Source organism: Oncorhynchus clarkii, chromosome 27 (genome assembly GCF_045791955.1).
Source record: "Oncorhynchus clarkii lewisi isolate Uvic-CL-2024 chromosome 27, UVic_Ocla_1.0, whole genome shotgun sequence".
Lineage (NCBI taxonomy): Eukaryota > Metazoa > Chordata > Actinopteri > Salmoniformes > Salmonidae > Oncorhynchus > Oncorhynchus clarkii.
In genome coordinates, this window is record NC_092173.1 from 32145903 (window position 1) to 32158527 (window position 12625).

The window sequence follows — 12625 nt, forward strand, 5'->3', positions numbered from 1 at the left end:
GCCTGTTTTCCCTTTGTCATTATATGTAGAGATATTAAATTGTTTTTCATACATTTTTAGAATAAGGCTGTAATGTAACAAAATGTGGAAAAAGGGGTCTGAATACTTTCCAAATGCACAGTAGACAGTTTCTGCTGGACAAGGATTGTCCCTACTTTCAAGAATCCCTGAGCTAAGGGGCAGATGTAGCCAGGCTATATAAATAAGTGCAGACAGAAACTTAGAGGTAGCTTACAACAAATGCTAGCAGACAACTTTATTTAACATCATTAAAAAAGTTCCATTAAACCATCTCACATTTAAACAATGGAAGCCTGCTTTTTTTGTCCCAACATTTGACAAGAAACAGTAAAAAAGATGAAGCATCATCAAAAGACAAAACATTTTTTTAATTTTATTCGCAATTAGATCCAAGATAAGAGCATAAAAGAAATGTGGCACTGGCCAGTCCAGAACAGGCACTCAAATCCTGTTTAACCATACAAGTCAGTTTGGTACTGCATATTATATTGACGTCCCCTTCCTCCCCCTCACACCTCTTCTTGATGTGGTGGGTCAAATGTAATCTCGCAAGCCTTCATCTCAAGCTCTCTCGTTTACAATATGAAATGTCTGGAAGTAAAAGGTGACTAAGGGCCAGCAGTCCTCATTTAGGATGTCCATCTCCCTTCCTCAAAACGTGATACTGATTCCTCCTAAAATGGCCCATTCCCAGAGAAAAACAGACACGCACCTCATGTGCAGGCTACTGTGGGGCTTCAGGTGTGTGTAGTTGGCAGGCCCAACAGACAGGGGGCACTCAGCAGGGACGGGTGGCTGCTGACATGCATGGTCCCTGCTGTGGAGTACTTGAGGAAAGTAGCGCGAGTATCTTTGCTCTGGGCCCGGGCTGCAGCCCCTGCCTGGATGAGCATTATCCTCAGCAGGGTCGTCTCACTGAAGGAGGCAGACAGGACAAAAAGGTTGGGTCAAAACACAAAAGAAGTACATTCTACTTCAAAGTCTAATAGTGAAAATGATTGGGTATCATGTCAAGTATATTTGCAATCAAGAAAAGAGCCTCTTCTCACCTGCCTACGTGGATACTTGAGGCAACACACCAGGCAGTTTCTCCCTCTGGGGTGGGGGGCTCCTGCAGTACCCTGCGGGACAGACAGAGGGCAGCACCAGCCAGGTGGGCAGCCAGGAACACCACACACTGTCCCTCCAACAGAGAGAGCTCCAGAAGGTAACGGGCCATCCACACCACCTGGACGTAGAGACATGTAAAGGGGGACGTTCCAGGTTGTCTTAATTACGGTTGTGCTGGACATCTCAGATTACTAACATTGTCATGTGGATCTGATAATCTGAGCAGTTTGACTAGCAACTAGGTTAAAGCAGTCATTTGGCCAATGTCTGAACATTCCCATGGCGCCACATAGCACTTGTTAAGTGACATTCTGCATTGTGCGGTTAATTTCTGAAAGTTTTATATCCCTATTAAGATGTCCAGTGAAGGTAGACATGCAATTTGTTGACATCACAATACCGTACAAATTTACATATTATCCTGAATGCTAAACAAAACAAAACGGGTGTTAAATTCACTGCTCTGTCATTTGAGGGAACTGTCGGAGGCACTCGTCTTGTTAACTCTCCAACATTTAGAGAATAAAGGAGCCAACATGGCATCCATTCTAGAATCTGTCCGAACTGCTCAGGGTTAAAGTGTTGAGGGTTCACCCACCTTGGCACTGCAGTGGGCGATTGAGGCAGAGAGGAGCAGGAAGTGCAGGGGAGAGCAGTGGGAAAGCTCAAACTTCAGCTCAGTGAGGACTCGGCGCTCCATACGGAGCAGCTGTCTATTGGAGTAGCCATTCTCCATGAGGAAGCACAGCTCAGACACCTGGAGAGAGGGAGGGGTTTGGAGAACACTATTCCATTTTATTTCACCTTTATTTAACCAGGTAGAAAGCCCAACTGCGACCTGGCCAAGATAAAGCAAAGCAGTGTGAACAGACAACAAAGTTACACATGGAGTAAGTAAACAATTAACAAGTCCACAGTAGAGAAAAAGGGGGAGTCTATATACATTGTGTGCAAAAGGCATGAGGAGGTAGGCGAATCCCACTGTGATAAATGATCAGATGGTCATGTACAGGTAAGATACTGGTGTGCAAAAGAGCAGAAAATTAAATAAATAAAAACAGTATGGGGATGAGAACTATATACATAGACAATACAGCTGCAGCGATCGGTTAACTGCTCAACAGATGTTTTAAGTTGGTGAGGGAGATAAGTCTTAATTGATTATGCTACACCAAGCTAGGCATAATGGCTTACGGATGGGTGTTGCCATCGTGACCAGTGAAAATAAGGCATTTACCTAGCATGGACTTGTAAGAACACCATATGTATCATACAAGTCGCAGTGGTGGGTGGTATAAGGTGCCTGGCACTGTGTTTGATGTGTTGGAAGCAATTTTGTACATCGCCGAAGTCGAGGATCGGTAGGATAGTCAGTTTTACAGAGAAAGCCCTGGTACAAAAACAACCCTGCTCAATCCCCTTCTCTAGCTCCCACTGTCAGTGTTTGAAAGTCTGGAAGAACCAGACATATATCCAACTCTTAATTGATTATGCTACACCAAGCTAGGTATAATGGCTTCAGACCACTCCCTAGTTTGATGCTGCAGTTTGGCTGTGTTAACCTTGATCTGGTGTAGGCAGCGGTTCAGGAGGTGGACAGACAGGTAGAGGGTCTCCTCTGAGAAATGGAACACCTCCTGTAAGAGGCAGGGGTGATGGGAGGACACAATGGCCTGAATTCTACCACATACATTTAGTCTTAGGTACGCTGAAGGGCATCTGCTTAAAACCTGCTTCACTTTAGAGGGTCAACCTGTTGTCAAGTGCACATTTTCTAAATTTGAGAAGTAGCAAGGTGAGTACATTTTAACCAGGAAATCCTTTTAGATAAAAAGTAGACGAACACGAGTGGAACTCACATGGACTTGGATGAGCCAGTCGACCAGGATGGCACGGGTGGTGTATGTGAAAGGTCTGGGTAGGTCTGCATTGGGGAAGGTGAACCGCAACTGACTTCTCTGGAAAAGGAGGCAGTGTCAATTAGAGGTCGACCGATTATGATTTTTCAACGTCGATACCGATTATTGGAGGACCAAAAAAGCCGATACCGATTAATCGGCCGATACATTTTTTAAAAATTTGTAATAATGACAATTACAACAATACTGAATGAACACTTATTTTAACTTAATATAATACATCACTAAAATCAATTTAGCCTCAAGTAAATAATTAAACATGTTCAATTTGGTTTAAATAATGCAAAAACAAAGTGTTGGAGAAGAAAGTAAAAGTGCAATACGTGCTATGTAAGAAAGCTAACGTTTCAGTTCCTTGCTCAAGAACATGAGAACATATGAAAGCTGGTGGTTCCTTTTAACATGAGTCTTCAATATACCCAGGTAAGACGTTTTAGGTTGTAGTTATTGTAGGACTATTTCCCTCAATACCATTTGTATTTCATTAACCTTTGACTATTGGATGTTCTTCTAGGCACTTTAGTATTGCCAGTGTGTGTAACAGTATAGCTTCCGTCCCTCTCCTCGCTCCTCCCTGGGCTCGAACCAGCAACATAACGGCAACAGCCACCATCGAAGCAGCGTTACCCATGCAGAGCAAGGGAAACAACCACAGGCTCAGAGCGAGTGACGTTTGAAACGCTATTAGTGCGCACTAACTAGCTAGCCATTTCACTTCGGTTACACCAGCCTCATCTCGGGAGTTGATAGGCTTGAAGTCATAAACAGTGCAATGCTTGACGCACAACGAAGAGCTGCTGGCAAAACGCATGTAAGTGCTGTTTGAATGAATGTTTACGCGCCTGCTTCTGCCTACCACTGCTCAGTCAGATACTTGTATGCTTAGTCAGATTATATGCAACGCAGGACACACTAGATATCTAGTAATATCATCAACCATGTGTAGTTAACTAGTGATTATGATTGATATTGTTTTTATAAGATAAGTTTAATGCTAGCTAGCATTCGCGTAACAGGCAGTTTCCTTGTGGAGTGCAACGAGAGAGAGGCAGGTCGTTATTGTGTTGGACTAGTTAACTAAGATTGGATTCCCCGATCTGACAAGGTGAAAATCTGTCGTTCTGCCCCTGAACGAGGCAGTGAACCCACCGTTCCTAGAACGTCATTGTAAATAAGAATGTGTTTTTAACCGACTTGCCAAGTTAAATAAAAGTATTAAAATAAAAATATAAAAAGGCAAATCGGTGCCCAAAAATACAGATTTCTGATTGTTATGAAAACTTGAAATCGGCCCTAATGGGCCGACCATTTGTGTCAATGACAGAAGTACAGCAAACAAACAAAATAACTCCACTAGCTTGGTTTCCAGCCCATTGGCAAAAGATTTTCATGCGGATATTCAAACAATTTCCCAGTGGCGTTTCAACCAAATTGAAATTTGCAGACAAAAATAACATTTGCATTTCCATCACAGCTTCAACTCTACCGATAGTTTTGTCACAAAAACAGTTGCATTAAATAGCAAATGCGCAGACTCTGGCCTTCGTGACTCAAAGTTTATGGTTGCTAAAATCAATAGCTTGCTGAATTAATTTTACAGACAGAAAGATGTTGAATGAACAAATGCTCTGTCCGCATTTATAAAATTGTACCAAAACTTCCTGTTGCAGCACAGCTGACGTGATATTTTTTTGATTATACGGTATGACTACCAGCATAAAAATTGTAGATGAAAACATATTTACTGATTCAAATGTAGAGCGATTCTTGACTAACAATACAAGCCTACTCCCAATCTTGTTCAACTTTCCTAAGTTGTGACAAGAGTGTGAGCTAAAGCCTAGGAAGCTAAAAACCCTAGGAATTAACTCTGGGATCTATCAAGACTATCTGGTTCTGACGCAAGGCTACTCATTACATGGAACCACCTCTATTACAACCCCCACCATCATGTCAGAGAAGATGTCCCATGCGTAGCTCCTGTCGTAGATAAGACCAAGCGTCTCCATGGCCAGCTCAGTCTCATGACGAAGCATGCCAGGCACCAACGCCTGCAGGCTATAGAGGCCCTGGAGGCCATGCAGGTAGATCAGCACAGCCTCTTCCTCCATACAGCCACCTGACCTTAGTAGAGATAGGGTTAACTTAGTACAGACATGGCTTGACACACAATTATATGTCATATTTGGTACAGGAATATATTGCAGTGACCTGAATGAGAGGGGCTGTCGTCCTCATGGAAGCCCATGATAATGCCATCATCCGTTGACACAGGCAGCCTCCTGGCCTGCACAGACATACACAGCAGGACAATTACATTAACACAAAGTGTGGCACAGAGGAAGGATAAGATATCAAAATATGGTATTGTAAGACTGCATTAATATGGAGACTCCACATACTGTTCCGAGACTTCAATAAATGATTTGATGTGAAGTGTACTCGATGCATAAAGACTAGAGAGCAAGCAATGGGGTGAGACATTAGGATATGCACTTGAATGTGGGCCTTCGCAGCTGGGGTTTATTCATTTTGCCAATTCTGTTGCAAAACACTCCTTAAACATAAGCCAACTGAAAGGAACCTACCTGAATTTGTCCAATAGAACCTCAAATTTTACAGTATGGACTAATGATTACACTCCAGAACAGACGGAAGAGCGTTAACAGGGGGAAGAGGAAATGGAATAGAAGGCAGGTCAGGCTCTATTAGAATGAAAGAGGTGTACCCATCTGGCCTCTGGCTCAGTTTTCTGGTAGGTCCCCTTGGACTCTCCCTCCTGGGGCTGCCAACGCTCTTTGGGCCCACAGGCATTGGCCAAGGCTCTTAAGGGGGCTCGTCTCTCTTCCGCCACCTGTGTTGGAGGCAGCCAAAAATACATCTTAGGGACGGATGAAAATGTACACAACGGTTACCTATATAAACTCAGCATTGCCTGCAATGACAAGCAAAGTCCGAAGATGCGGTGACACCACCCCAGACCATGACGGAACCGCCAGCACCAACACGATCCCGTTCCAGAGCACAGGCCTCGGTGTAACGCCCATTCCTTCAACGATAAACGCGAATCCGACCATCACCCCTGGTGAGACAAAACTGCAACTCGTTAGTGAAAAGCACTTTTTGCCAGTCCTGTCTGGTCCAGCGACGGTGGGTTTGTGCCCATAGCCGACGTTGTTGCCGGTGATATCTGGTGAGGACCTGCCTTTACAACAGGCCTACAAGCCCTCAGTCCAGCCTATTGTGGACAGTCTGAGTACTAATGGAGGGATTGTGCGTTCCTGGTGTAACTCGGGCAGTTGTTGCCATTTTGTACCTGTCCAGCAGGTGTATGGATGTACCGATCCTGTGCAGGTGTTGTTACACGTGGTCCGCCACTGCGAGGACAATCAGCTGTCCGTCCTGTCTCCCTGTAGTGCCGTCTTAGGGGTCTCACAGTACGGACATTGCAATGTATTGCACTGGCCACATCTGCAGTCCTCATGTCTCCTTGCAGCATGCCTACGGCACATTCACGCAGGTGAGCAGGGACCCTGGGCATATTTCTTTTGGTGTTTTTCCAGAATCAGTAGAAAGGCCTCTTCAGTTCAAAGTTTACATAACTAACCTTAATTGCCCACCGTCTGTAAGCTGTTCATGTCTTAACGACCGTTCCACAGGTGCATGTTAAGCATTTCACTGTAATTTCAACCCCCCCCCCCTCCTAATCAATCAATCTACACACAATACCCCATAATGACAGAGAAACCAGGTCTAGAAATTAACTATTAAAAACGGAAACATTTACATAAGTAGCCGGACCATTTACTCTGTACTTTGTTGAAGCACCTTCGGCAGCAATTACAGCCGCAAGTCTTCTTGGGTGTAATGCTACAAGCTTGGCACACCTGTATTGGGGAGTTCCTCCCATTCTTCTCTGAAGATCCTCTCAAGCCCCGTCAGATTGGATGGGGAGCTTTCCTGCATAGCCATTTTCAGGTCTCTCCAGAGATGTTCGATCGGGTTCAAGTCTGGGCTCTGGCTGGGCCACTCAAGGACATTCAGAGACTTTTCCAGAAGCCATGCCTGTGTTGTCTTGGATGTGTGCTAAGGCTTGTTATCCTGTTGGAAGGTTAACCGTCGCCCCAGTCGGAGGTCCTGAGTAGGTTGTCGTCAAGGGTCTCTGTACTTTGCTCTGTTCAGCTTTGCCTCAATCCTGACTAGTTTCCCAGTCCCTGCCGCTGAAAAACATCCCCCCCAGCATGATGCTGCCACCGCCATGCTTAACCGTAGGGATGGTGCCAGGTTTCCTCCAAATGTGACGCTTTGAATTTTTTGGCCTGAATGCCATCTTGGTTATATCAGACCAGAGAATGTTGTTTCTTATGTTATGAGTCCTTCAGGTGGCGTTTGGCTAACTCCAAGCGGAGTGGCTTCCATCTGGCCACTACCATAAAGGCCTGATTGGTGGAGTGCTGCAGAGATAGTTGTCCTTATGGAAGGTTCTGCTATCTTTAGAGAGGAACTCTGGAATTCGGTCAGAGTGACCATCGGGTTCTTGGTTACCTCCCTGATAAAGGCACTCCTCTCCCGAATGCTCAGTTTGGCCAGAAGAAGAGTCTTGGAAGTAGTTTGGAACCACCATTTAAGAATAATGGAGGCCACTGTGTTCGAAGGGGCCCACCTTGACACAATCTTGTCTCGGAGCTCTACAGACAATTCCTTCAACCTTGTGGCTTGGTTTTTGCTTTGACATGCACTGCCAACTGTGGGACCTTATATAGACAGGTGTGTGCCTTTCCAAATCATGTCCAATCAATCGGATTTACCACAGGTGGACTCCAATCAAGGATGATCAATGGAAACAGAATGCACCCGAGATAGCAAGGGATAGCAAGGGTTCATAGCAAGGGTCTGAATACGTAAGTGAATAAGGTATGTTTTAATAAATTAGCCAACATTTCTAAAAACCTGTTTTCGCTTTGTCATTATGGGGTATTGTGTCTAGATTGATGAGATTGTATTTAAAAAAAAATCCATTATAGAATAAGGCTGTAATGAAAGAAAATGTGGAAGGGGTCTGAATACTTTCCAAATGAAGTGCACACACACGTGCGCGATGCCACCCCTCATCTCTGATTCTCCCCTGGGCGGGCAATATCAAATGCGCCTATAGGCCATTTAATGTGGTCTCAATCATTTGATTAACAAGCTACTAAGCACAGATCAAAGTTATATTTCTAAGATGCTGGGATGGTGTAAATAAAACTAGGCAGTTTTTACACACTGCAATAGATATTCCAACCCTACGCCCGTCTGCTCTTCTCTTGCTGATCAAAATAGTTTGTGTGCTTCTTAACCAATGGCTGTGCAGTGTAGAGCTACAGTGGCAGTTCAGGAGGGGAGTCAACAGTTTCTGCCAAAAATAGTTTTTGATTAGGCTTGGTCCCCCCCAAAAATATACCATATTGTGCGCAGACTAGTCTATGTTCTGTTCAGAGTAAGAAGGAGAGTGCATAGAGGAGGACCAGAGAGCAACTTTGATAGCTTGCTACTACTACTACTACAATAATTCTTTCCCATGATGTATTTATCAGAGTTATTGACTTCACAATACACCAGATTCAAGTAACTTACATTACATCAGATGCATATTGGGATATCCTTGTATTGTTATTGACATTTAGAGGCAAACTTCACTTGGGAAGTAATCGAGACTGAACTATAAACGCAACATGTAAAGTGTTGGTCCCATATTTCATGAGCTGAAATAAAAGATCTCAGAAATGTCCAATAAGTACAAAAGCTTCTCTCAAATTGGTTTACATCCCTGTTAGTGAGTATTTCCCCTTTGCCAAGATAATCCATCAATTTGACAGCTGTGGTATATCAAGAAGCTGATTAAACAGCATGACCATTACACAGGTGCACCTTGTGCTATGGAAAAAAGAAAGCCACTAAAACATGTCGCTACAGATGTCTCAAGTTGAGGGAGCACAAGAGCCGTTGCCAAATAATTTAATGTTAATTTCTCAACCATAAGCTGCCTCCGTTGTTTTAGCTACTCACTGAAGAGTAGCCAGCAGTTAAAGAATCGCTGTCCATTCTTAGCCTGTAATTTGTGTGGTATAAAAATAAATAAAATCTGCTAATATGTAAAAGTATGTAGAATAGCATGACATGTTTAAAGGCTTTTTACTTTTATAAAACCAGGCAAACCAAAACAGCCAAATGCATCTAAACGTGAACCAATGCTCAGTTGCGGTATAGTTCTAGAAACAAATCCCTCTACTTTCATATCAGATCAAAAGTATTTCACAAATGCAAAATACACTGCATACCACAAGAGGCTGGTGGTGCATTAATTTGGGAGGATGGGCTTGTGGTAATGGCTGGAGCGGAATCAAATACATAGATTCCATTTTCTCCCTTCCAACCATTATTATGAGCCGTCCTCCCCTCAGCAGCCTCCACTGCTGTACAGTTTTAACTGGTTCTAACAGTTGCAGCCAACAGTATTTTTTAGTGCCAACATGTTTGTGGTGTCCGTCTCCTGTTACACACAGATATGCAGATACTGTTTTCCACAAACAATCACCCTAACCCTACACGGCCGCGTGGAAACCCTAACCCTACACGGCCGCGTGGAAACCCTAACCCTACACGGCCGCGTGGAAACCCTAACCCTACACGGCCGCGTGGAAACCCTAAAGTTGTCTACTAAATGATTATTTTGGGGGGATTCTTGCCGATATGAAAGGTAAAGTCTTTGTTTCATAAACCATATGACAAGCAGCGTGTGTTAGGATGTCCTCACTTTGTCCCTTTCAGCCAATGTGTGTGAACTCAGTGTGGTTTGCTTCATTTTTTGTTCAGTGTTAACACTCCAAAAGGAACACCTCAAAAAGAGCCCCTGTTGAGAGTTGGTCTGAGTTTGATTTGCTTGAATTTCTCAGTCTGGTTCCCTTTTTCAGGGCAATGTGAAAACAAAGCTCCCCAGGTGCGTTTGTCATTATTCCCACACCACACACTAAACTAGTGCAACACAGTTTCCCCTGCCATTACCCAAAAAGAGAAGATGACGTGCAGCCTCGTGGGGGGTTATAGTTATTATTATTTCTATGTAGTATTTGATCTATAGGCCAAGACAGCGTCAAACTGATTACTCGATTGTGGGGGTTGAATAGTGTGATTAGGCAACAGTTGGTGGGAATCACAATCAAATAAATCTGTAAAATAAAAAAGCAATTCTAGCTCTTAAAGGGGCAGTAGCCTACCTTGGGTGTACAATTTAATTTAAAGCAGTTATTAATCTGTAGTTATTCTGCCATTTCTTCTGTTACCAATACTATTTACATGTTAATAGTAGCTTCTGATTACAATTACGTCTAATCTTTTAACTAAATGCAATCTATTAGCTTCCTAAATGTATATATACACACACACACACACACACACACACACTGTTCAATAACACGTCCTGATTGAATGGCTTGTGCTTTACTATGTAAAACCCTGAGAGCATTGAGTGACTCTTGTAAAAAAAGACCTTGTTTGTTCCTAAATACAGCAATGTGAATGCAGAGAACAGAAGCCTAAACAAAAAAAAGGGATGTGAACTGGCAAAAGAGCTGAGTTCTCACCCGAAGGCAGTACAAAAAATTATTTTGCCTTCATTTATTTTACCCCAGAGTTCACTTTAAAGACTGAGATGGCTTATTTTATTAAGAGGACAATGTGTAAACACCCTTAATAACAAAACTCCCTCCCACAGAAGATGCCTTTGTCCAATGACATGTGTAATGGACCTGAGCATCATGATCAAGGGCTACAAATGATCTATGAAACCATTCACACCCAAAACCAGAAAATGAATGTAAATTGTTTTACTTAACTAGGCAAGTCAGTTACTAACAAATTATTTACAAATTGCGGCCTACCAAAAAGGCAAAAGCCCCCCTGTGGGGTTGGGATTAAAATCATAGGACAACAAACATCACGACAAGAGAACCCACAATACATAAGAGACCTAAGAACACAGCATGTTAGCGCCACATGACAACACAACATGGTAGCAGCATAAAACATGGTACAAACATTATTGGGCACAGACAACAGCACAAAGGTAAGGCAGATACAGTTGTAGCTGCTTCGCACTTATGTAAGTGTCCATGATTGAGTCTTTGAAGAGATGGAAATAAGTGTTTTTTGGCAGCTCGTTCCAGTCGCTAGCTGCAGCGAACTGAAAAGAGGAGCGACCCAGGGGTGTGTGCTTTGGGGACCTTTAACCAAATGTGACTGGCAGAACAGAACGGGTGTTGTATGTGGAGGACGAGGGCTAAAGTAGGTATTTTAGGGTGAGTGAGGCCTAAGAGGGTTTTATAACTTGAGCATCAACCAGTGGGTCGTGCGACAGGTATAAAGATAAAACCAGTTTATTTAGTCAATATTTTATTCACCAATCATGCAGTTAAAAATAGAGTTACGGGCTTCTAAGTAAGCATTTCACGGGAAGGTTAACACCTGTTACATTCGGCGAATGTGACAAATAAAATGTGATTTACTTGGAAAGGTGTTGTGCGCCATTTAAATGTTTGGACACATTATGGGACGTCGAATACACAAAACTGTACGCATTATATTTCAACTTTAAACTCACCTTCTTGTGCAAGTCCAGCAGTGGTATGGAATCGCAGAATCCGGTCTTGGCCATGATGCTTCGATCCGGAGAGAGCAAATTCACTTCGAGGCGCTGCAGCTACTTGAAACCACGAGGAGTGGCAGATGAGACACAAAACAGTCAACATTATCTGACAGTCGGCTAATAAACACACGTGATTGACTAATTGGGGTTGGGGAGGTAGACGTCATGATTTGCATGTGTGTGACTGATCCCTGATCAGTTTACACTTACATATTCAGCATACATTTGGCAGATGAGGAATTAGCCTACATCAATCAATTTGTAATTCAAAACTTTTACTTTTCGAAACTGTTTAGAAGCCTCTTGGACCTAGACTTGACACTCCGGTACCGCTTACCGTGCTGTAGCAGAGAGAACAGTCTTTGACTAGGGTGGCTGGAGTCTGACAATTTTTCAGGCCTTCCCCTGACACCGTCTGGTATAGAAGTTCTGGATGTCAGGAAGCTTGGCCCCTGTGAGGTACTGGGCCGTTCGCACTACCCTCTGTAGTGCCTTGCGGTCAGAGGCCGAGCAGTTGCCAAACCAGGCAGTGATGCAACCAGCAACCATGCTCCCGATGGTGCAGCTCTAGAGCCTTTTGAGGATCTGAGGACCCATGCCAAATCTTTTCAAACTCCTGAGGGGGAACATGTTTTGTCGTGCCCTCTTCATGACTGCCTTTTTGTGCTTGGACCATGTTAGTTTGTTGGTGATGTGGACACCAAGGACCTTGAAGCTCTCAATCTGCTCCACTGCAGCCCTGTCTATGAGAATGGGGACATGCTCGGTCCTCGAACACATCACAGGCTGGGAGCAGGGCACCGGAGAAATTAGGGGTATAGTGCCTTGCTCGAGGGCACAACAGCAGAAGGTAGAATATGGGACATTGAAGCTGGTAACCAAATGAAGAAAG

The 12625-nt window shown here is 43.7% G+C and overlaps 1 protein-coding gene across 1 annotated transcript; it reads right to left on the minus strand.

Annotated features, from left to right (window-relative positions):
• Nucleotides 1–758: 758 nt before the first annotated feature.
• LOC139385761 (cyclin P) lies at nt 759–12282 on the minus strand. The gene is made up of 10 exons (XM_071131021.1): nt 12214–12282; nt 11689–11787; nt 5779–5904; nt 5262–5337; nt 4997–5169; nt 2991–3089; nt 2656–2768; nt 1730–1916; nt 1071–1249; nt 759–936 (listed from the first exon to the last, which is right to left on the minus strand). The coding sequence occupies exons 1-10, from the start codon at nt 12280–12282 to the stop codon at nt 759–761; spliced, it is 1299 nt and encodes a 432-aa protein (XP_070987122.1).
• Nucleotides 12283–12625: the final 343 nt, after the last annotated feature.